This window comes from Pleurodeles waltl, chromosome 9, assembly GCF_031143425.1.
Source record: "Pleurodeles waltl isolate 20211129_DDA chromosome 9, aPleWal1.hap1.20221129, whole genome shotgun sequence".
NCBI classification, from domain to species: domain Eukaryota; kingdom Metazoa; phylum Chordata; class Amphibia; order Caudata; family Salamandridae; genus Pleurodeles; species Pleurodeles waltl.
Genome location: NC_090448.1, coordinates 180,852,321 through 180,878,876, shown reverse-complemented (window position 1 = coordinate 180,878,876; position 26,556 = coordinate 180,852,321). Strand labels below are relative to the sequence as shown.

General features: G+C 41.7%; 1 protein-coding gene across 4 annotated transcripts in view; it reads left to right on the top strand.

The window, feature by feature from the left end:
* The window catches only part of PTPRG (protein tyrosine phosphatase receptor type G), a 1,030,330-nt gene that overhangs the window by 895,862 nt on the left and 107,912 nt on the right, over positions 1-26,556 (top strand). For all 4 annotated transcript variants that reach the window (XM_069206538.1, XM_069206537.1, XM_069206540.1 and 1 more), the window contains one exon: positions 19,339-19,430. In XM_069206538.1, coding sequence (XP_069062639.1) covers positions 19,339-19,430 — 92 coding nt within the window. The remainder of the gene's footprint in view (positions 1-19,338; positions 19,431-26,556) is intronic.

Here is a 26,556-nt window from a genome sequence, read left to right as displayed (position 1 = left end):
GCGTATCAAGGCACTTTATGACTCGGTTCAGCCCAAATTTTCTAGCAGACACTGGACAATTAAACACACACGCATCCTTCAGGAAATGCAACAGGACATGCTAGAAGCTAAACACTTACACACATGTGACAAAAAATAAAATTGGTCATCAGAATAATTGCTGGTGCCATTGGTTTTACTTATGTCACCTTCAACGAGGGTGACAGTACCCATAGCATATAAATCACATTTATACTCTGATGCAGAACAGCATTTTGCACCTACAGAAAAGATTCTGACGGCAGTTCAGATGGCCGCATAAGGAGAGGCCTCTTGCCCAGGGGAAACGTATCATTGTCGTCACCCGGTGCCGGCCTTAGAGGCTGTCACCAAAGCAAGCATTCCCAACGCTAAAGCATTACATCCACGTTGGATGCAATGGGCAACATCTCTGACCGCCACTGATGTCAATTACATTTTTGATCCAAAACTTCAGACACAAGAGTTTCTCCAGTACGAACAAGAGTATCCCGCTCCTCTAAATATCCTGCCACTAGTTAGATACCATACTGTCATATATACTAAGAGTTCAGCACAACCGGCTGTAGGTACCAAACATCAGTACTCCGCAGCTTGCGCAGCCCTGAGCTGAATGATGAAGGATGGAGTCTTCCACCCTCACAATACCTACACGCAGACCCTAGGGGACTGCACAGCCCAGTTGGCTGAACTTAAAGCTCTTATACTAGCGCTCGAACATACTGAGCCAGGATGCCCGACTTTAATAGTCTGTGACTCATACTACTGTGTTCAGTCATACAACGATTATCTTAATCATTGGAAGACGAATGGGTTTAGAGATACTAAAGGGAACACCATTAAACACAAAATATTGGGGGGGATGGTGGCTGATCTTAAGGATAAGCTACTGTGTGTCCTTGTAGTACATACATTGGGCCACCAACGTGTGGGAGTACACGTTACTGGCAATACATTGGCTGATGAAGCGGCCAAAGCAGCAGTAGCTACAGCTTCTGTGGCTGCAGTGACTCGTTCATAAATGAGATTGGATAATGAAATACTGACTGCCGTGAAAGCTTCGGCTGCAGGCAAGCCCCTTTCAAAGGGATACCCTACAAACTATACTTACCATAAAAGTGCACAGAATGTTGCCTATGCAACAATTCCTGGGGTTGGAGATCGTGTGATCCCCAACGAAGACCAGCGATTAGATCTACTAAAAGCAGCGCATGAGGGTGTCGCTTCTGCACATGCTGGTATATCGGCCACGATAACACTCTTACAGAAACGCTTCTGGTGGCCTGGTCTATGCAGACGAACAAAGCAGTATGTCCTTTGCTGTGGCATTTGCCAGCAGATAAAGGGCTCTAATATCAAACACCCACTGCAGACATCCCTCTTAGTGTCCAACAGGCCACTACAGTGTGTGTACCTGGACCATTGTGGTCCCTTACAGCCTGATGATGCATACAAATATATTCTAGTGGCTGTAGAGTCTTGTTCTAGATTCCTGTGGGTATGGCCACAGCGGTCGGCTGATGCTCGGACTGTTATAAAAGACTTGCTGATCTTTATCGGTACATATGTGGTGCAGCATTCCATTCGGACCAGGGCCCTGCATTTGCCTCTAAGGCAGTCAGGGACACCATGGGGGTGATAGGTGTTGAACTCCATTACTCCTCACCATACCATCCCGAGGGAAATTCTGTCATGGAGAGGCAGAATCGTGATCTAAAGCAGTCCTTCACAGCTCGAGTATTGGGTTCAGGCTGCAGTTGGTTACATCACCTAGAGATGCAACCAGAGGGGTCCAGAGAGCACTGAATAATCTGCCAAGATGGTCTTTGAGGGAACGCACTCCTTATGAGGTTCTCTTTGGGATACCTTTGTATGTCCCAGATCTTGATGCCTCTGGTATGGTGGCAGCAGAAACACCATTTGACATAAATGAACATCTCACTGTCCTACAGGAGCTTCAGCAATTTTGTGATGATAAATCATCTACCAGTGCTGCCACCTTAGGAATAAGGGATTTAGTGAAAACTTCGACTGGCTGGATTCCTAAAGTTGGGGATCTGGTTCGTGAGAAGATCGCTATGAAGAAGGAATTCGGTCCATCATACAGTGCACCTGTACCGGTCTTGGGAATACAAAGTACCAGGACTGTCTTCTTACCACCACTGTCTGGTTCTCAAACAAACAGGTTAATTTCCATTGATGACATCAAACTACACCATGTGGCCGATCCTTCACAGTAGACCAAGAGGTCCTTTGGGTGGTTCCCGATCCCCTCTCACTACCCAACAGGACATATATCTACACAGTCGGATGAACAACACTATTATGGACTATGCAACAATGTCCCCAATGCTGTTCCAGATACCTCTTCGACCATGGGGAGGGCGGAAAATGAACTCTTGCTAATTCCAGTCACCACTTCAGTGACCACTCCTGTCGAAGATTTGGCTGTTTCTTATACAAACACCTCACAGACTGTTGACACTGTCTACCAGGAGCCTCCACGTGAAGTGGACCAACGTACAGATAATGCACAGGCTCCAGTGTTTGCAGAGACTGCCTCTGGGCTATTTCATTGACATTGATGATTTTTCCTCAGACTCATCCACCACTGTGATTGACAATGTTTCAACAAGAAGTAAGCTCTATCAATGGCTTGAAAAAAACTATTTGATATACCAGTGGAACTATTTATGGTTCTGTTTGACATTTTTTGGCATTATTGGTTTTGTGACTGTTTTCTTTTTGCTCATAAATGGTCACTATATTCCTGATCGCTCCTCTGTTGAGACTGTTGATGAAGTTTTAACTCCATATCATTCCTTGCATAAGGTCTGAAGAGACTTGTTCCCTGTAAATGTTACAGCAATACCGATTTCTGATGGGATTGTGTGGGACAAAGTTCCCTTTGATATATACGTGCCTACAGAGATGATTCAAATACCATATGTGTTCAAACTTCTTTGACAGATGTAATTACACCTGATGTTGTCTCTGATGATTGGGATGTCCAAACAGTTGATTCCATGCTAACTGAAATGAAGGACTGTTACGCATTTGGAAGTGATGATGTATATGAACATTCAATGAATTATGGGGAAATGTTCTGCTGTAACAATTGGGGACATTACTACCTACACTGTGCCACTAGATACAAGCCAGTATTGAACTACACACAGTGGGAACACTGTTCTACACCACCAGTGGGGAGCCCAAAATACTATAGTGATAAATGTACATATTTCTCTGCCCATTATATAAAAAAAAGTAGAGTCGTATTATTTTTAAATACCTCCAGCACAAATTAGAAAAATTTTGTTAACGGACACAAAACTGATTTATTCAGATCCCTTTGTTTCTCGGCTCGCAGTTGAAGGTTACGAATACTGGAAGAGCACTATTGACTTGAAAAGTATATGGGGAACTCAAGATTGGCAGATACAGGGTAGGGAAGCTTTATTTTGAGCATGCCTGATTCCTGTGCAAGTGATTTTCTTAAATGATACTATTCAGCAGACGTCATGTCTGGGGTTAGCAAAAATTAAAGACATGAACACACCCAGTATCCACACTCCGGCAAGGTTTAAAGATTGGCAATATTCCCTTAATATCACAGAGGAAAGGCTAGATGCAATGGTTAAGGCTGGTTGTTAATATGGCCCACTGACACTGAGTGTTTTTCAATGAACAGGCCAGACCCTCGCTTTATATCGGGTCAACATACAGGTATAATTACAACATACAGTGTGGGTAAACTGTGCCAGCAATGGGTACAGACCAACTCGTTAGCTGCAGTTATGAACACCTGAACACTCTTTCTGAAGATGTAGACTTGCAGGATTTTCTGCTGGGTCTTAGAAAACAGCACTCGAAAAGGTTCCTATATGCTATGTACAATGACATTTGGAAACTCTCACAGATTGAGGCTACTGCGCGTTTAAGGCAATTGGATAAGGAAAACTTAGTGAATAGGTCCTGTTGGACAAGTATTCATGCCGTTGACAACTGCTAAAGCCTTCTCTATCAAATATGGTGTTGTGTGCTATTGATATCACTCAGACAGACTTGTCCCGGTTATATCATGGACAGACACAGCTACGTTCCATCATGCAGCTGGGTTGGACTTTACAGACACTGAAAAATGGCCGTATTCCATGGAAGTACATTAACAGGAGTGAATTCTTCACTGCTTTTAATTTTTCCAGAGAACAACAAAAAATGGCTAATAGGAGGCTAGTTTCACCATGCTTCATGTAGAAAAACTTGATAAGTTGCCCTTCGCGGTAGCAGAGAGTCCTTCAACTATCTGGCTCTTACATGGCATAATTAATTTACCCATTTCGACCTTTCGTTTCTCAAGCTGCCTGAAACATCTTGCAGTGGGAAGGTACGAGTAACTAGGAGATAGCTATATTAAGGAAGAGTGGGATTTGCCCTTTGATTATAAGCGAATGTGAGACTGCTGTTAGTCATGCAAATATATACAAGCAGGTGTCCCTTCACGGTCTTTGCAATGCGGGAGTCGCAAACTTGGCCTGTTTACTGAAGGATACTCCGGTCCCTTTGATTCACCCGGTATCTCAAGTACTCTCCCATGGAAGTTATGTAGTACTGAACGATCAAAGTTGTTGCAGCATGCGACCAGGAATTGCCTACGCAATGTCTGTCTCGAAGGTCGTTACGTGTTGTGGACATGTTTTATCCCCCCCCCACACAAGAGATAAAAGTATCCGATATGTTGCCCTACATAGATACTATTAATGTGAAGTATGGCCAGCTGAGCAGGCTAAATGCGCTATTGTTTCAAAAACAGGTCGCCTTGACATCCGCAAGAGAGACATATGCTCTCCAGATTGCGAGATCATCAGCTGAGATGCAATCCCTATTAAATACCAACTTCCCCAAGCACTTTGGAGAACTGGTATCCAGAATATTCAATGCTTCGTGCACTACTGGGATTGTCCATTTCTTTAAGGCTGTTTGGTCTGGTTTCATGTCCATCTTCCACACTGTCTTCAGAGTCATCCCTTCGGCCACCCACTCGCTCTTTTCAAGTGTGTTTGGTGGATTTCCAATTATTTTGGCTTTGATTGGCAGACTACTACTGCTATTTCTTCTGATTCGCAGTGGTTGTTTCTTTCCAGCTACGCAGAGCAATGGAGCCGCTCCCACCAACTCTGCGGTGCCGTGAGCGCATGGTTCAGATCTTCGGTGCACCCTTGCTGATGGAATTGGAGCATGACTGGTCGTTGTCATTTCGGCCCCTTCTCTGGTGCGCACAACCAGTTTTCTGCTGCATATGGTGCCTCTTTAAACATCTGCTTATGGTCAGTCCTGCTTTTGCACTGACATCTCCTGTGGACCACGATCTAGTGATGTCCTCGATGAGGGTTCACACACGGTCATGCCCCGTGAGACTGAGGTTGCTCCGCGAGGCCACCTATGAACCTTCCGTTTTGAGATTTACCATGGACGACGGCACTGCAACGGATGACTTTACACCAGAAAGTATTGCTCACTACTGCTCTGTGGATCCGTTTGTCCGCCCAGCACTCGATTTAACATCAGATGATGATGACCCATTTTTTAGGTCCTTGGTTGGTGACTTCGATGACACTCTTTGAGATCATGCGTACAGCAAATAATTTGATGAAATGGCTTGCCATTCCCGATTAAAATTATGCATTTAAATTAACTTGCTTTGGCACGCTGTGCTTGTCATGGTTGACATTAACATCTCTGTATGTATTTTAGCTGGACTGTTTTTATTACCCTTTTAAAACATTTTAAAGTGTTTTTTTTTAGCTAGTTTTTATGCTTTTAGCTTTTAGTTCAGAGCAATTTTAGCATTTTGGGTTCCTGTACCTTTGTCATACCTGTTACAGCAATGGGGAGGGTGTTGTGAATCCTAGTTTGTTTTAATGGGTTTACAGGAGTTAGCTTAGCCTTTGGCTTGCAGACTCGTGCCTGTGTCACCTGGTGACTTTTAACCTACTTAGCTTGCACGGTCTTAGCCCATTCAATTATTTAATTCATCTAAGATGGCTGCCTTGTTTATAGTTAGGCCACTTGTTATGCTTTCCATTATCAGTGCCACCGCGCTAAGGTGTCAAGATCAATCAATAAAGACAAACAAACAGTAGGTGTTCACACTTAGGGATTTTCCTGCTCTATCCTTTCGAGGGGTTGTTTAGAATAATTGCCGTCCCAAGCATGTCTGTTATCTACTGTTTGGGAACACACCTATGTCAGCGGTCCTGGTAGATCTGTAAAAATACATTGCACTTTAGACAGATAATCAGAGGGATTCCGACCAGATGGCATAGTCACAATCGCGGATATCGATGCTGCACGTCGTCTTGAAGGTGACCCAATCTTCGTGTCCCTGCGGATTCTGAGATAGAGACCTCATTCCAAGGTAACGAGGGTTGAGGGCTCCTCTCATGGACAAGGCAATGGCAGATTAGGTTTAGCAAACCCAGCTCTCCTTTAGGTAGGAGGTTAGGCCTATCTCATTATGGTATTAGGGCATATTACATCTCGTATGTCTTTTACATGCTTTGCAAGATGGTGGGAATCTTTGTAATAATGACTCTCGTCTTCACAATTCTGTTTCTTGCACTGTTCATTATCCTAATCATTGCAGCCCTTGCAACTTATTGCAAATTGCAGTTGTGTTAAATAAAAACTATTGAAACTTTACTGCATCTTTGTCATTGCCTGTATTTGTATGAGACATGATATATCTGTGAGAAAGGGGTAATCTCCGTTTAACCACAACACTCCCTGAGATGTCTTATTCTCGAGTCCATGCGTAATGGCTGCCACAAATTACCTTTTACTATTATGTTTCTGGTGAGGTGCTGCTAGGTGTGCCGGTTAGGTTGGGACAACAGTTGCGATTTGTTGTAGGATAGGCATCGTCGCTTACAAGCAAAAGTACTGTCATCCTTTAACCAGCAGTCTTGCCTAGTGCAAGAGTCTGAACTACTATAAAGGAATTATTGCTCCAAATATATCTCCCACTATACCAGAAGGAGGATCTCTCCTCGGTCTCATATAATGTAATTCAGTCAGTTTTGGAAACTTCTTTAAGTCATCCATTTGAAAAATCTTTGGGAAAACTATTCCCAGATAACATGTCTCATACCGTCCTCTTGGAAGACGGTAATAAGCATTAGGACCACAGATGTAATATATCCCAGGAATCGTTGGATCCTGTCCATTCAACAAAAAAATGTCCATTTACTCTGAAAAATTCACAAATAGGGAACAAGTGCATGATTTAGGCCTATATATACAAAGTTTCCATACGTGTTGCACATCAAGAGCTAATTTCCCTTGTGTTTTAATTGCACTATAAGCATAATCATTCTTGAAAGTCCATTTCCCCAAGGCTTTTTCTAACTTTTCCTTCAACGCCTTACTCCTGTCATCTGTGTGATCTAAGAAGCTCTTCTCTAAAGGTGTAAGCAAGCATGTCAGGTTGTTGTGGTGTGCATAAGCCATGCCAAATGTTAATGTAGGTTCAAAGAAACCTCTAACTAATACTATGTCATTATCCTTAGCTACTGTACTCTAATACTTAATTATAGGGGCAAACGAAAACACCACATCGAGTTACAGTAAAAGTACTGGATGTACTCTTGGTCATAGAATCTTGTTAGTAACAGACTACAACTTATCCCATAAGTGAGAGGCAAACTGTGATAAGTAACTCCTTTGACTGATGAAGGAACCTGCGTATACACATAACAATTCTTCACATCAATTGTCTCAACATACTCAGCAAGTGATAGAAGACATTAGAAGGAAGTTCCCCTTGGGCATTAGTACCCTCATGCAAATACTTCTTATCTAACCTAAACTTCTCTATTGCTGTTAGTGCAGTAGTTGTTTCAAAAGCAGAAGTATGGTTGGCGTTGCTCTTTTCAAGAACAGTCATTCCCACAATCAATACCATGAACAATATCCCACATACAATCGCCAAACCAGTACTCCTATATTTACAGCACCTATTTTTTCTACCCTGCTGGCTAATGTCGCTCACGATCTATAAAGAGTCAGAAAGCAGAATTTTAAAAAAGGGCAGCAAAAATCAAAACAAAAATTTTCTTTCAGCAGTTATTTACATCTCTCGGTCTTTCTTCCAGGATCCCTTGTCACAAATCGGTAAGCAGCTTGTCAAAATCAGGTTTCAAAAGTAAAATCAGGTTATCAAAGTCTTTTTTGGTTACTTTCAACAGTCTTTTTTCTCTAAAAATGTTCCAACAGTTCAGTTCATCAGCTTCCTTAAAGTGCCAAAATATTGACCTGGAATGTCTCGATCAAAACAAAAAGACAAAAATTATTTCTGCCGTTCACTTGTAGTTGTATATGCCCATTCAGGACCTGTGTATCTTCGGCTTCTTATTCTCTTTCTTTTCAAATTTCAATCACCATTCAATTTTCCTTCACTTAGATTTTCTCTCCTTGTTGTATCTACTACTACTTCAATTGTCATTTCAACAACTAATTCCTTTCTCTTTGCTTGTGACTCTAGCCACTTATCTCCTTTAAGTGGACCCTTGGTCAATGTTCTTTGAGTGTTGAACTTTGCAACATCTCCTTGTTCTATGGTGTCTTCTCTTGATGAAACTGCAACTGGTTCAGGCGGAGTCAGATCACAGTGACTTTGATCCGCCTCAACAACTTCTCCACTCTGGGTCTGGCAATTGCTCTTTGTCTCTGAAAATCATCTGCTTCTAGGAAATCCCTCCTTTGACCTGGCTCTCCTGCTGCCCCAATTGAGATAGGCTCACCGTCACCCCCCTGAAGGTCTTCTCCTTCGTCTCTCACAGGAGTGACTGAACCATCCTCAACGGGCTCAAATCAGGTCTCAGTTCTCCTTTGTTCTCCTTCCATCCCTGAGACTTGGTTTGCTGTTGTTGGTACTTTCAACAACTGTGCTTTTTCATCAGCCGGCCAAATCACTTTCTTCGTGTGACTGGCATAGATCTAGTTTTGAACTCCATCTCACTTTACAGCTGTGGTAGTTGTCAGAACTACCTGGAAAGGACCCTTCCAACGGGGCTTGAAGCTCATTTTCCTCACGTGTTTCCAGACCAAAACCCAGTTCACTGCCCTCAGATTGTGCCCTGGGTCCTGGATCGGGGGCAGTGTGGTGGCTTCCACCTGCTGAGAGAAAGAGCGAACCACATCAGCCAGACCTTTGGAGTAGTCCAACACCATATCATCTGTAATGTTGACAGGTGCATTTGCAGGCACCACTGGCAACCTCCTGGCTCAACCCATAAGGATCTCACGCGGCGACAATCCTGTCTTCCTGTTGGCTGTGTTTCTCATTGACATCAGAACTAAAGGCAGTGTGCCGGGCTTTTTCAGATTCGTGGACACACACATTTTTTAAACTGTTGACTTCAAGGTACCATTCATTTGTTCCAATAGTCCTGATGCTTCAGGGCGGTAACTACAATGCAACTTCTGCTCAATGTTCAATGCTGCACACAGTAATTTAATTAAGTAATTGAAGTGACTTCCTCTATCCGATTCTAAAGAGATCGGAAACCCGAAATGTGGTATCTGTTCCCTAAGCAGTAGTTTTGCTACTGGCCAAAATCATGGACTATTCCAAATCCATACTGGCTATCCGTATAGATGGTACCTTTCAGCTGAGCAGAAACATGGCACGCTCTAGTAAGGGCTACCATTTCCGCTACTTGGGCAGAATACACTCCTCAAAGCCAAGAAGCTTCCAGGATACCAGTAATTGTGCACACAGCATATCCTGCTCTCAGTGTCACTGTATTGTCTCTTAGACAAGAACCATCAACAAAGATAATTTGGTCATTCTCTTCCAGTCAAGTGTCTCTAATGTCAGGTCTTGGTTTTGATACACAAGTCAGTTACTTCAAAGCAATCATGCTCAATGTCTTCCATCTTTTCAATTTCAACATTTACATTTGGAAGTAAGGTTGCCGGGTTCAGCACTGTACATCTTTTCAATGACACATTTGGTGACCCTATTATACTCATTTCATATCTGGTCAGTCTTCCACCAGTCAAATATTGGATTTTCATCTTTGTTAGTAGGATCTCAACAGAGTGAGGGACCATTATAGTCAATGGATATCCCATCACAATGTCCTCACACTGTGTAAGGCTTTGTCCAACCACTGCAACTGCGCGCAAACAACTTGGTAAGGCTACTGCAACTGGTTCCAAAGTAGCTGAAAAATATGCTACTGGTTGGTTTACACCTCCATGGACCTGCGTTAAGACAGACAAAGAATATGCATCATGCTCATAATAAAACAATGTGAAAGGTTTTTTGTAGTCAAGCATATCCAAAACCAGATCTTTGCACAGACTCTCTCTCAATTAAGTGAATGCTTTCATTCCAGCCTGGTCTAACACTATGGAATCAGTGACTTCTTTAGGAGTCAGTTTCTGAAATAGTCTCAAACTGACTGTAAAATTGGGCATCCACTGGCGGCAGTAGCCCACCATCCGGAGAAACATCCTGACATCTCTCTGTGTAGTCTGGGGATTCATTTGCAATATGGTTGTAACCCTTTTTCTGGATATCTTTCTCAATCCCTTCTCAATCTGGTGACCCAAGTATTTCACTTCTTTCTGACAGTATTGCAATTTAAGTGGGGACACTTTGACCATTCTTTCCCAAATGGTTCAGTAAGGCAATCGTGTCATACTTGCACTCGTCCCATATTTTCGATGCAATCAGCAAGTCATCAATGTACTGTACCAAGGTTGATTGGAAAGGCAATTCCAATGACTCCAGATTCTTTTTAAAGATCTGATTGAATATGGAAGGTGACTTTTTAATGTCATTTCGGGCACATGGGAGATGCCACCATCTATGCTGGACGCATCTAATGTGGTAATCCATGAGCCTGGAAAGGACCCCACAGAGTGCGGCTCCTATAGGCCTATCATTACTAAGCGTAGACTTCAAGCTGCTTATGGGCATCCTTGCCACCCACCTGAACCCGCTAATGCCTGGATTGGTGGACCCCGACCAGGAGGTTCCATCCCACACCAACAATATGGAGACAACACCAAATGGACATTACACACACTGGGCAAGGCTCAGCGAGCAGGGAGAGAGATAATGCTGCTCAGCAAAGATGTTGAGAAGGTGTTTGACCGAGTTCACTGGTCGCACCACCACACAGCGTTGGAGCACTTTGGCCTGGGGCCCCGGGTTCCGAGCTGAATTGCGTGCATGTAGTCAACCGAGAGCCTCAGTCAGAATCAATGAGGTGACATCCACTCACTTTCCAGTGGGTGGCAAGACCCGCCAGGGGTGCCTACTATCCCCCTACTTTTTGCTCTTTATATGGAGCCCTTTGCGCAGAGGGTGAGGGACAGCCCTAAGATTACTAGAGCTATCTTTGGTGGATAAGACTATACCATTGCGCTGTTTGCAGATGATGTGGTGGTTGCACTTGATGACCTGTTAAAAGCCCTCCCAGCTTTATTGTGGGAGGTGGAGGCTTTTGGGATGGTGTCAGGCTTCTGGATAAACCTTTCAAAGTCCCAGGCACTCAGTCTCACGCTCCTGAGGGCGACGATTAACATATTGGCACAGCAGCATCCCTTCCAGTGACAGAAGGAATCCATCCCATATCTGGGCACCTGGATAGCTAGGACAGTATCAGAATCCACTACGATGAATTATCAGCTTCTCCTTCGAGGTGTCAAGGCAGACTTGGCCAGGTGCAGACTCCACCCCATTTCATGGCATGGCAGAACAGCTGCCATTAAAATGTCAGTCCTCCATAGGGCACTGTTTCTATTCCAGGCATTGCAGGGTGAAATCAACCACTTTGTATTGGGGGTAAGAAACCCAGAATGTCTCGCCTCCTGGCTTACAAGCCCCTGTACAGAGAGGGGGCATGGGAATCCCAGATGCTCAGCAATACTACAAGGCCACTCATCTTAAGTATCTGGTGGAGTGGTCCAGACCAGATTCGGACAGACGCTGGCTGTTCATGGACATTGCAGTTGCGGGCACCTCCCTCTGGAGGATCCCATTCCTAACGCTCCGCCATAGACCATGGAGCCTGTATTGGTCCCCTGTCACCAGAGCTACTATGAGGGTATGGGATCAAGCAGCTCGAGCAAGCAGCTTAACCTCCTTTCCTTCCCCCCCTGACACCCATCGTGGGGAACCTGGGTTTCATGCAGGGCTTTGTACACGGCGCCTATCGTTCTTGGACCTCCCCCTCATGACGCTCCATTGGACATTTGTTTGACGCAGAGGGAATATTGCCTTTAGAAAAATTAAGAAGGACCCACTCTCTCCCGGAGACGGAGAGAATGCGCTATCTTCAGATCCGCCACTGGATAACATATCCCTCAATTAGGGAGAAGGCATGTAGACCTCTCACACAATATGAAAGATGGCTGCTGACAAAGACGACAGACAAACATGCCATTTCAGAGCTCTACGATCTGGGCGGACCAGATATCCAAATCCTGAGTCAGGCATTTTAAGAGATAGAGTTGGAAAGATCCATGACTCCCCAGGAGTGGGAGGCAGTCTATTTCCGGGCGCACCACACAGTGTGCTGTGCAACCAGCACAGAGACTGCACTGAAGATCGCTACCTACTGGTATCTCACCCCAGCCCAGCTGCATCAAGTGGACTGCTCATGATCACCCCTCTGTTGGAGGGGCTGCAGCGACATGGGTACCCTGACTCATATTCTGTGGGACTGCCGATGCTGTTTCCATATTGGGAAGGCATCTTAAATGACATAAATCACCACATGAACACCAAACTGCTGCGCTTCCCAGCCCATCATATTAGGCCTTCCAAACCCCCTGATATTCCCGCTAAAGTCCCTATGAGGTCAGCAGATCAGCCTAGCCCTAGGTGTGGCCCTACAAAACATACTGACTCACCGGGTAACCCCTCAGATCCCTACACAGCTAGGATGGTTACACAGGCAGGGTGTGGTTTATCTTGGAGATGGAAAAGCTCACCCTTACCCTTAAGGCCCTGGGGCAATCCTGTAGGGAGCTGTGGCAGCCTTTCCTGTCCTTACTCTCTGGGGTATTTAGAGAACTGGCCTGCACTAAATACTTGCAACTTCTCTGGTTACAAGACAGGGAAAGCCCCTAGAGGGCAGACTCGAGGGTAGACGTGTCAGAGATCCCACTCCTAATCCTGGTGATGTGACAATATGTTGGTACACCTGGGGAAGAGTAGGGGTCTTTGGGGGGGGGAGGGCTGATTGCTTGTCTGTCCTTATAGGGTTGTTGGGTGCTGCGACACCCCTTGATTTTTTTATTTTTATATTGAAAATTAATAAAGAAATTTGAACCATAAACTGGACAAGCCATAAGAGAATGTCTTTGGTTGTACAACACCTGGCAGGATCTTTGAATGTCAGGATGGTCAAACTCTGCTAGTGTTGCACAGCTGATCATGAACAGCAACTGTACTCAGGGCTGTGGCCTAGGGTGTCTTTCAGCAATGGGGAGACCCCTATCTCGATCTATTTGCCAGTATGCAATGTAAAAATCTCACTGATTACTGTAGTATGCAATGGTTTCAGTGTTGTTAACCCCATCCGACAAATAACAAAGGAAGACAAAATCTGGCAGGCTTTTGTAATTGAAAAAGTTCATAAAAAGGTAATACTTACATGTACATACACCTTTTTACATACATCTGTGTGTCAGCAGTCAGGCCTTTTCTGCCCCTTGCCTGGTTGAGTATCAATTATATTCACCTTCTGCTTATGACAATATACAACATGGGGTAGCCGACTTTAGTAATTAACTGTATTACTCTGTGTGTAATGATATTTTGCTTTATCAAGTGTGCATATCCACCAGAGTGTGGGTGGATAGCCATAGCTGGTGAGCCAGTCACTAAGTTTTCCATATTCTCCCATTGTATATTTCCTTTCATTTCTCTTTCTCTCCTATTTTGTATTCTGTTTGAGTGATTTTAAGAGTAGCTTGCAGCTCCCCAGATCGTGCTACCAGGCCCTTTATGTGCCGCTCATTTCATCTTCAACGTGCCGAATCCCACTAGGGCACTCTTGCCCCTCCTCGAACAATACTGTTCATAGTGCACCATTGTTTTAATTCCAAAATGACTACCTCATTTAGAAGCAGTGGTACAACAATAATGCACTCGGTACAATACCATTCCAAGATGGGCACCCAGTGCAATGTTTACCCTGTGGCCATCTTGGAATAGTATTGTGGATAGTGTATCATTGCTTTACCACTCCAAAATGTGCAATACGTTGATCCTATGTGGCCACTGTGTTACAATTTAAAATCAATGATACACTATCTGAAATATGATTGTGGTGGTGTTGCTGCTATTAGGCAGCACGTGTTTTTTTTCTACTTTTTTCTTTTGCATATACTTTGTTGAGTCTGTGCATGGTTTATTCTGGATAGCATGTGGGTGAATGCAGGGGTGGGTCAGTTAGTGAATTGATTTGTGAGTGTTAGGGTGATTGACAGTCTGCATTTATGATAATGTATTGAGTGGTTGAACCCAACAGTAATTGAAGAGGTGCTTTCAGTTATATGCCAGACATACTGGCATTGCCAATGCTTTTTCAGCTTGTATTCCACATTGAGCATTACTGAAACTGTGAAATGTCCTTCCTTTAAAGCAGTGGTTCCTAACCTGTGGTCCGGAGACCCCTGGGAGCCCGTTAAGCCTCCTCAGGGGGTCTGCGATTTCTTAGGAAATTAAATATTAACAGATTAGGTCCCCAGCTTTCAGTAATAACTCAGTGGGGGGTCCCCAGATTCGAATTATGATTCAGTGGGGGTCCCCGGGTTCCAGTAATGATAAAGTGGGGGTCAACAGAAGTCAAAAGGTTGGGAACCACTGCTTTAAAGCTTCTATTTTTCCCTCTTCTAGTTAACATTGCACCAGTGTCCTAAGCCTTTCTCAATATATTATTTGTCACCCCGTTCCTCCTATTGGGGTTTTCAGTGTTCACCTCCTGTGGACCTGTGTCCCTAGCACTGCATTCCCATCTCTGTAGTCTGTCACTCCATCCATTCTGGTACTGGATCAATTCATGGGGATTAGGTGGACGTGGGATATCGCATACCTCAGTCTCATATCTGTGCCTTCTCCGAATGCTGCTCTGAACATGGGGCCATGCTCAGGACCACTCTAAACTTATGGTGGAAGCTCAGTCTACAGTACAGAAATAATAATTTATGCACGCACACATCAATAAATATATTCTGCAAGGTTGGTGGCAGCGGCTGTCTGCCACCTAATAATTAATTATAGCAATTTTTAATATTTTTATGTTCTTGTCTTGACTATCCGCCTTCTTTCTCTTGTGCTAATTCCAGTACATTTACTGTAATGCTTCAGTATAATAAGAATACATTTCTTTTAGTTGGACATCGCTGAGGGAAAGAAGCTAGCCTTCCAAAATAGCTGTATTCCTGCTCGCACAATAAAAAGCATCAACAGATACAGCCAACATCGCAACTGTGAATACATTGAGATAGTATGGCATCGATGTTTGATCGTGAAAATAGGAAAATTAACTTAATCTGGAGGCTAAAACACTTGATGAAAAATAAACTTCGTTTTTGTTTTTTTAAGTACAGGTTGTCTGTGTCTCTAATGATCTCTGATTAGCATAAGAGAACTGCATTTTGAAATTTCATGCTGGAAAAAGAATCTCATCTCTTGAGACTGAACATGTCAATTGATGCAAAAGTCCCACCGGAGCGATGTCAATGTGAAGTAAGTAGGGGAATAAAGGCTCTGTTGGTAAGAATTGGCTCCAGGCGCAGAAGCCTCAGATTGCCAAGGTTGCCTCTTCAAAAAGTAATCATTTCTACAAAAGCAGGTCTTTCAAACCTTTTTTCAGAGAATTCTTTTGATAAAATGACTGAGACCTCTCAACTTTAAGGGAAAGGTCATCCTTTGTAAGTGCAGTGAATGCCGTAGCAATTATTTATCGCGCGTTTCAGGTTGCAATTTTTACTATCAATCTAATTCAATATTTCCTCATTTGCTGTTCATCTGGGTATATTGAAATCCACTTTACAGTATATGTTCTGCATCTAAAGTCTTTGGTATTTTAAGGTGATTTCTAGTGGATTTTAGCTAATGTTTTTCGGATAGCCTCAAGTGGATAGGAAGAGGTCTCACAAAATTAAACTATATTTACACACTATCTCCAACATCATTATTTAGAAGGATTTTCGTCCGCTCTTTTTCGGGAATGGTGACCATCGGAGTATGTGAGGCAAATAGAAGGTCCGTTTGCCAAGACATAAGGCACAAATGGGAAAAGTAGGTGGAAGAATGAGTGCAGTGATTTTCAAGTAGCAGCTCTGAAAATGTAATCACCTTATGGTATTTTCTTAAGTGAAGGAGCAAGTGCATGAATGACTCTTACAAGGTGGCTTTTAAATTCCATCCTGAAGAAGCCAGTCTGAATAAGGATGAATACATAGTATGCATTTTATAACAATAATTGTGATTAATTTATGCTTTATTGGCTGCAGCATGTACAGTATTCGGTGAGGGCATTGAGTAGTCTTGTTGATTAGTGCAGAGCGCACCCGGGATTATAATGTTATTTATAGTGTAAGGTATTTCTTTGGCAGGGATCTTTGAACATAAACCTACATTTCTTGGATCTACTCTTATTTCTACGGTGTTGGATAACCCTTTAAGTAGCAGTAATCTGAATGAAGTTAGGGTAAATTACATGTAATAAAGGCAAAAATAGAGTGCATCGTTGAAGGTGTGGTGTAGTTGATGCTTGCTCTTTGGAACTGTTTTCCAAGGTGTATGAAGTGGGAGCTGGAGTACACCAAGATAACGATTGGCTACTACCACCACCGTTGCTATAAGTGCAATAATATTGGTTTTAAAATGAGGATTACATTTTGCAAAATGGGGTTAGTACATTAAAGCATGTGTTTTTGTGGTTGCAGACCCTGTATTTTTTTGGTTCCCAAGATTTGCAACCGCAAAATCCCTTGGTACATATTACCCATAGTTATTAGAATCTGGACTTTTTCATTTGTGAAGAACTTGATATGATTCGGATGAGTAGTAATGGGTAACTAATCCAGTTGTAAGGCATTTCTAACTGAACCACTCCTCTTTTCTTCTGATTATTGTGGACTAAATTGTCAGTTTCTCAGATATATAGTCGCAAAACCATGCACTTGTGGTCATTTTTGCAATACATTGATGCACAGACTAGTTTCCTTTCATGAAATAAAAATAACTTTGTTTCTTTTCTTTTCCTATAACAATGAAAGAATCACCTTGAAGACTTAACATTCTAATAACAACAGGGGTGTGGACATGGCACTTAAAGGATGTCAGGCCCGAACTAGATATCTGGCTCCGCTCGTGGCCCACTTTGACTCTCAGGCCCAAAACAAGCAGAGCTTTCATTTGTCTGCTGCCCTCCACCCACCTCTGACCTCACGCACCAGTAGTTAAGGACTAAATATAAACCTTTGATCTAGCAAGGAGAATGAAAGACATGCCCATCTAGGGGCTGAATTTCACAATATGAAATCAGAAAGCCTCGGAAACCCTGGCTTCCATGCTTGGCTAAATTGTGTGATCCTATGCAAATTTTGTATTTCACTGAGCCTCCTTTTTTATTATCACATGTGAAAGCACCATAAAATATGTAAGTTCAAGATATGTGGTTTACAAAAAACTCTTGTGTTTGATTTAAAAATGTTGCTCCATTTACAATAATAATCAAGGGCACATATGTACATGGCCAGTGACTTCCCTTTTAGTTTAGTAATGCCATCAATATCAGGCTGTTAGAGCACATCTTTTTCTAAATTTAAACACTTTTAATAAATACCTCTTGATGCTGTGGTATATTCTGATTAACAAAAGTGAAACTCTTATGCAAATATTAATTTTGTGGTCTAGTTTGGGAAGTCAGTCTCCCCAGACAATTATGAGAGCATCATTAGAGATGGGCTTTGACTCCACCCACACTTTGGGTGCGAAGAATACATGTTTTGATTGGGCAGACGTTGAGTGCTTTCACACAAAAACTGCTGGCCATCCTCGCAGTTGTGATTATTTTGTTTATTTTTCCTACTACCTGAGCTTCAACTTTCAGGTGTATATACATGGTATTGTAATGCTGGAAAAGTATCTTAGATATACAGATATTCATATTATTTGTCTTCCTTTGTCAGCAGCAGATAGGGGAGGGCAGCAATGAGGAAAATATACTATTCCATATGTTGTTGAACTTGTGTATGTTTAATTGTGGTTGGGTTAGAGGTTGAACGAAAGAATGAGTCAGGCGAAGAGTGATTGGATGTATGAGTGACAGAGTGCATATATGATGACCTACTGAGTGCCCTAACCATCAGTGACACAAGAGGCACTTTCATTCATAAGCCAGACCTATTGGCACAACGAATACTTGTTTTTAATTTTGGAAAGACATTGTACATGATAGTTATTGCATGACTTACATGTCAATCATTCCATGGCTGGGTTCTTGTGTAGGCTTTAAGAGCCAAGCCAGACCCTGAGCTCGAGTCTCCCTTTTAATGACTCAACCACCTCTAATCAAGCACAGCTAAGTGTGGGTCAGCAAATAATGTGGCTTAGTCTCTGCATCGTACAGCACTGCAATAAACAGCAAGGCTCGTCGGGCCTCTGCAGATGTAGTTAATCAGACACCGGTCCATTCTAGCTCACCACAGTTTAAAGGGGAGCTTGTCTTACTAGACAGATGGTGTTACAAAGAGATTACCTGGAAGAGTTATGCCAGGAGCTCCAGGAAGCATCCATGCTTGTCCTTTCATTCAGTGCACAGTGGCACTGCCTTCCATCATAAGTCTGTAAAATGTGAGATAGCAGGCACCACTCTGGCTTTAGTAGCTGCAGAGAAGGAGATGAATGGAAACACCCTGACAATTCAATCATCCGTGTGTACAGCAAGATAACTCAAGACACTTTGATTTCTTCCAAAGGTTCAAAGTATGCCAGATTTATATCACAGCACACTGTTTTTTTTTCTTTTTGAGGCTTCTTTCATGGCCAGTGAAGGACATAACTGATTTTGCCTTTCCAGGTTGTTTTAAATTAAGCTATTGTTTTAACAGCATTGGGCTCCATGACAGGTTTGTAAACTTAAATCGCACAAATAGTATGTTTATCCCTTGGGTAAAAAATTACCTAATTCTCCAAGATTCTGCTTCCGTCGCCTGATCTGTTTTTGAACAGTGTGCTTGTAATTTTTCCTAGCAGCTAAACGTGTCCTTTTCTTTCCACAGATGATATGGAGGCAATTCCAGTCAAACAGTTTGTTAAACATATCAGTGAACTGTACTCAAACAACCAGCAGGGATTCACTGAAGAATTTGAGGTATGGCTTTACGTTATCTGAAGTACTCCTGTATAATGTAATTCATTTATATGTAATTAGCACGAGTTTAATGCTCTAAAATCACAGTTGCCCTGATTGCTTGTAGTGTAGCCCTGTAAGAACAATTGCATTGGTAAAATCTCAGCTGGTTCTGATTTGTGAATTATGTGCTTTACTACACCCTCCTTCAATGTCTGCCATTTCATGGGGCCTTGCACTGTTTAGTATAAACTGGTCCATTGTTGTGTTGTGGAATGTCTAAAATTAGAGAAAAGCAGCCTGCCCTTTATGTCGATCAGTTTCCAACTTTAAATCGCTTCATTGTCTACGTTAAATATGAATTGGGAACATGGTGCCCTGATGAAAATTCCAGTTGACAAATTGAAAATGCATTCCTTTGCATCCAAATGGTAACGCGTCAAGTAAATGGCAGTGACCGCAGTTGCACATTGGAAATGTACATTTATTTCTAGTGGTGCCAGTTTCAGCTGTATTAACCAGCAACACTTAATAATATTTTTGTTGAAGACCTGTCGTGCAAACGAGATTCAGTAAAAAAACACGTCTGCTGCCCGGCAGTTGGAATGTACGGCACGAGCGAATTCACGGTTTACCTGGGCGAGCCAGCGCCTATGGGAAAATGTTTTGCCACCCGTGAAACATTTTGTTGCCTTTCCCTTTTTTCGCATTTTGAACCGAAACTACGTTTGCCTTGCCTAAAGGCTTGCCGTCTTTTCAGTGCATCACAAATATATGTTTTTCTTATCAGCAAGTATTGAAAACTTTAAATAGTTATGGAACTTGGGTGATCAGTTGTGCAGATACATATCTTTTCATCAACCTTGTCCTTCCGCTTCGGAAATGTTGACTAGACGGATTCTCCCGAGGAGTACTTAATGACTAGAACAATGAGTCCCTGAACTGCAGAACAAAATAAACGTGCCCCGTGCCAGATGGGGTTTTGTGGCTGTGAATGTGCTTAGTCCTGGAAGTGATTTGGCTGAATTGGCTGTGGGTTGCATGGCTGCGCAGGAATATTGAGGCATTTAACAATGTTGATGGTATTCAGGACAAACATTTACCCTCCAGAGAGCACAGCGGGATCAGGATGATCAAATGCGCCTCAGGTTTCTCAATTATTTATGACTTGAAGTCCCAAGTGCTATTTATCACAGCTGGTTTTGACGCAGCTTAATTATTCCAAATATTAAGCACATCCATAAAATTGATGTGCCATAACAAAGGCTTTCGAGGAGCTGTATTTCAATATTTGCTATTAAGAAACAAAATTCATCTTTTTCTTACGCGCCATTATTAACAGGCCTTATTATGTACTCATGAGCACACCAAATATGAAATGAAACATTTTTAGGCTGTCTACTTAACGATGCTATGATGCTTTACATAATGCCACGTGGAATCATAACGCCACTAGGGCAAGACTTGTGCATTTCAATAAATGGACGTCCTCAGTGATTAAAAAAAGTAATGTTTTAAGACGATAAAATATACCATTCCTTCACAAAGTCAATCTTCGTAGCGCCATTGTGGTGTTTTTTTCGCCTGTTTTTTCCCGGATGACACCTAATTGATAACTTTTGCAGCATTTCCTAATTGTTTTCACAACTTTGAATTAAGTGCAAATTGACTGTGTTTCTTGATGTGAAAAGTCCGCAGAGGAATCCAGCGCACCTCAAGGAGTGTGTCAGGCTGTCTCACTTATGTGGGGCTAATTATGGATTAAGCTTTTATTGCGACCTAGTCGTAGCGTGTTTATTTTTGTTCAGTGTGTCTGTCGCAGGCACACTGATTATATTCTATTTTGTGATGCAAACGTGTAAAGCACTATAGCAAATGTGTTTTTTTGTGTGTGTGTAACTCATTATCCTTATTAAAGGAATGCAGCACTCTGAAAGCGTTTTGCAGTAAATAAAAGGGTTAAGCACCACGTCCGGAGTGATGTATTCCTTTTAGAAAGATATTCCCTACAACGCTTTTGGCGCTGGCTTGCCAAGTGTAGGTGTATTTGAGGGCACCAGAATTTGTGATTCACAAAGATCTGTCTGCCTATCTAACGATAGGCGATCTTGTTCTCGGCATATTTTTGGAACATATCGTAATGCAATAGCTGCTCCCTGAATATGCCCCCTCCCCCCCACCTCACCCATCCCCACCCCTCACCCATCTCATTCATTTGCCTTACATTTTTTCCTTACTTTAAAGTAGTGGGCGGTTGATCAGTTCAACCGAAAGTTTTAAACATGCCCTTTTAAATAATAACAAACATTCTGCATAATGTGATGATAAACTGTGTTTTGATTTGGTATGCGGTGATAAAAAAAATAACTTCAGTTTGTTAGTTATGGCTTGATACTCCTCGTCAACACTTCATTCACCACATTTGCAGCAGCTGTGCTCTGCTAATGATCCCCTGATTAGGCTTTTCCCATACCTTGCATTTGAAACTCATTGCAAGGAAGCGGGTGACATCAAGATGATTTACAAGGTCGCCGGCGAGAACATCAAAATTAACATATTCCGATTTTATTTACTTTGGCTGCAAATTGTCACCTCTTCTGTTAAACGTGCAGGCAGCGATACTGAAACCAAAACAGATGTATGCAAAACCCGCAAGGCTCAATAACAAAAAAAAAAAACACATAAAACACTCAAAGTCCATTATGAATTAAAAGCAAATTCAGGCCATCAGCTGGTAATGTTTTTCGCACACTTAACACAAACAGATGCATTCGAGACACCTTTGACCACTGCCACGCATGAAAGGCCACACAAAAACCCCTTTTTGTTCAAATTGACCTTTCTGCCTTGTAATGAGGTTTTCCATTTCAGTTACTCTTGACAGGAGCCGTGTGAACAGCCCATTTCACCCCCTCAAGGTTTCGATAGATGTTGGTGCCTGTTTTGCTGGCATTTCTGTGCATCACCTTAATTTGGATGCTCTTCCATTCCATCAACCTACTCTCCAACCCATCTCTAATTTAAGGGGTATTGTTATAATTGTTTTCTTGACAAAGTGTTTTAATAGTTAAGGTGTTTCCCGAGTGTATGCGTGACTAGCAGTTCCAGTACAGTGGTTTTCTTTCCTTTCTGAGGTTTGCTGCCCTAGTTTTTTTAAAGATAAACAAGACATTAGCCCCCGAATGCAATGAAAAACCTGTACTCTAGCAGCTAATTACGAATGGAATTGAAAAACTTGACAGAGCTGCTTATTTCTAATTTTTTACCTTAATGAAAACTGCAGGAAGTGTATATTGGACTCTTACTAGGATGTATTTTTATGTACTTAAAACTAAAACTTATAAACATATTGCACTTTATGCTGATAAAGGTCTTCTATGATAGTCTTTATATTATGTAGGGAATGCACAGAAACTCTACAATGTTTACAGTTTAATATTTTCCCCCATTTTTCTTTGTTTTTTCCCAGGTTAATGGTTTTATGGTATTGAATATCGTTGTTTCTGTTTTGCATCTCTTATATGTTGATTAGACACTCTCTGTGGTTCACACATGGCTTGGCATCCTTTCCTACCACTCACTACTTTTTTTTGCCAATTTGTTCATTTATTTTCCAACTCTATTTACTTCACAACTCATTCCATGTATTCCTCGCTCTCATTACATATCTTTTGTTTTCTCCATTCTGTTAATTTTTGCCACTCATAGCGTTTGTCTTTACCCACAATTATTTTTCTGTTTATTTCTCTTCCATTCACAGACTACTTGGTTTCTCCCTTCCTTTGTTAACTTTAACTCTTTATCGACTTCTTTCTCTTTGCACCTCTTTCTCCATCTCCTTTCCTGTTGCTCAATTTCTCCCTTAATCTGTTTCCATGCTCACATTTTGAGTCATGCCACTGACCCTTTCCCAATTCAATACCTGCTTACCCTTCCTCAGTGTTTTCTTCCCTACTCTGTTACTTACCGAGTCTTCCTATTTGCTCTTCCTACAAATCTTTTTCCTCCCATATTCTTTCTTCATTTTCCTATTTGATTTATACCCATCTCTCTTCTTAACCCTTTTCTTCCTAGTTCTTTGTCAATTATCCACTTTTCTTTCCAACCCTTTCTCCCACTCCTCCCCTTTTACCTGTTATTTTTCTATTCTGTCACTTGAAAAATATAGTAACCTTTATGGGGTGCATTCGACCAGCTAATGAGACCTATACTGAAGTTAACTGGTGGTAGTATTACCCAAATGTATTGCACTAATTAGACCTCAGAAAATATATACGCTGATTTAACCTTCTGGAATTTGACTTTGAGACCATATAAGGATACACCTGAATCTCTGCAGTGGATGCTTTCCTCCGCCATACTATTGTACCAGTGTGTTTATGCATGAAGTTTGCACCATTATTTATTGATGTTACTATGTGGTCTTACTATTTCAAACCTATCAAATTCTCTATGGATTCATTAGACTTTTTATTGCTAAGGATATACTTTTTGTAGGGTCTATTCTATAATCAATCATGTGCAAGAAAGACATTTCATTGTTAGTTCATCTGAAAGGGTTCTCGAACTGATGACTTTACTCATGGCTCTCTATTCGGTTTGCCACGGATTGTTACATTGCCAAGTTTTTGTATAGCCCACTCTTTGCAATTACTTGGACAGTTGGCTTTTTGTACATGCTTCCTCTGCAGGTATTTATGCAGTGGAACTTCGTCAAAGCAAGGTTTTCACCCGAATCACAAGATATTGTAGGGGGGGCTGGTAGGGGTCAGGTGATTTGTATGTATTGGATTATCCTTATGGAAGTGTTCCAAAAGCAGGTTTGGTCCTCGGCCTTTTTTTGTTGCCCTTTTGTTTAATCATGGCATGATTTCCATTGTAGTCCAATGGAGACTTTGTGAATCCCCTTAAATTAAGAAATTTTCACAGATTGCAAGGAGGAGACATTTGCTATGTTGATTTGTTATCCTTTACCGTTTCCTTGGGATTAGTGGCTTAAAGTCTGCAATTTATTAAGCCGTAATTGCCTTTTTGTTAATTTGTCTGAGAAGGCATTACAAAGTGTAAATAACTTAGTTCACAACAATATAATGCTGTAAATTCTAGGAAATGTTATTATTTTCAGAGTCTGCAGGATTTGTGTGCACGTCCTGCCACAAAAAAGGTTTGGCTATCCCTCAAAACCTGCTTGATGTGTCATTAGTCAATTTAATTTGTGTTCCACATACACCCTTTACTTTCTCAGACATTCACCCTAGAGATGACTCACCTTCCTATGATATGGACAATTTGGAGAATACTTAAAGTGTTACATGCACGTTTTTAATCACCGTAGCCAAGAATGATTATTCTTATACATTAAGAAAGATTACTCCATTGCAACCACACTGTGATTATGATTCATTCACGTCTTAGCACAAACAATAAGAACTGGATCACTCCTTTTAAAAATCAATCAACTTCCATTTATTCTACACTACCTCCTTGCACTTCCACTCTTATTCTTTATTCTTCTATAGCCTCTCCTAATCCCCTGAATGAAGGCACTTAAGTTATTACCATAATAGTCTGTAAACTGATCTCTTACCTGACTTACATACATCTGACAATTAGTCTGATAATTTTTGAACCACCCTCATTTTATACTTCACAACCCAACCTCTGATACAATTTTCCTTTTGTGACTCTACCCTTAATATTCATTGCCCAATACCCACCAAACATAAGTTTTTGCATCATCTAATTACTCTGTCCTGAATTTACCACACTGTTGAATTATGTTCCAAAGTGTAATCCGTTTTTAATTCCGACTCCAAGCAACTGGAAGCAATGCGTCTCTTAGCCGGCAGATAAATTTGTATATGGCAGACAGTGGCCAGAAAGAACCGTAGACCTATTACGACATGCCTGCTAATCAAAATCTTAGCATATGTATTTTAATGGTAGAAAACCATGTTGTCTACCTGTGAACAATTTGTTCAATGTAATATATTATTCTGCTGTTGGCTGTGAAAGAAAGTATGTCAGATCATACCCTACACCAGCCTTAAAACTGGAAATTATTTTTACATGTGGTTCCCATCTTTGCCAGAAAATAGAAACCTATAACTTCCCCATAGGTGTCATAAACAGAATTGCAAGAAGATCTAGTCTCTGCATGCCTCAGCAGATTGTGCGTATCATTGTTGTTTTCACTCCTGCCACTAATGTAAGGTTCCAGACTCAAAAGAATCACAAGCTATATGCTTTAAGTGGATCACATAATGTATCCCTAGATTTGTCACTGACTAGTTTAGCTGCCGATTTCTAGGCTTAGGCAGCATGGTTTGCCGCAATAGCTACTGATTGTAGTGTTTCACTTTTTTTTTATATACCTTGGCTATCCACTTTGTCTTTTCAGATGATAGACAGTCCACTTGTTAATACAGATGCTTTGGATATAGATGTGAAAATGTCCATGCAAAGCTTTGGATGGGAATTTAAAATGCATTTTTTTTGTTATGTATTAATTCACCCTGCTGGATATCTCTGGCAACTGCTCGTCTTAGCAATTATTCAAACTCTCGGACCATTCTTGATCTGCCAAGTTTAGTTCTGCAGTGGCACTGTGAAACACCAATAAGATATTGCTAGGGTTCATGCAAAGGTTTGAGCATTTTATTTATTCACTGTTTGAGCATTTTGTTGTTCCTATGCGGTCTTCTTATACTGCTTATACGCAAACTGACAAGCATGCAGACTACATAATGGGTCAATTTATGAAGTTCTCTGAATATGATATTGTTGAATGTTAGTCTGGGGCACTACATGGTCAATCTTCAAATTATAGCATGTTTGGGGGTTGCTGAAAGTAGAGGGAAGGTAGATAGGAAACAGGTGTGAGGTGACAGTCTTGATTGGAAGTCACCCTCTCAGCACTCAACTTGTGATCTAATTATTTAGGTTTCGGAGTCCAGATTTTCTTTTAGTTGGATTCAGGTATTGTGGATAGCATATAACTGAGTGACAAATGCAAATACTGACTCAGTCTTAGTGACTACAGGAACTATAGATAACCAGCCTATATTCTGTTCTAAGTCTGTAGCCAATTACTGTTTCAAGACACTATTATTCATTCCCTTCAAACTTGTGATAGTCTTTTGCTGCA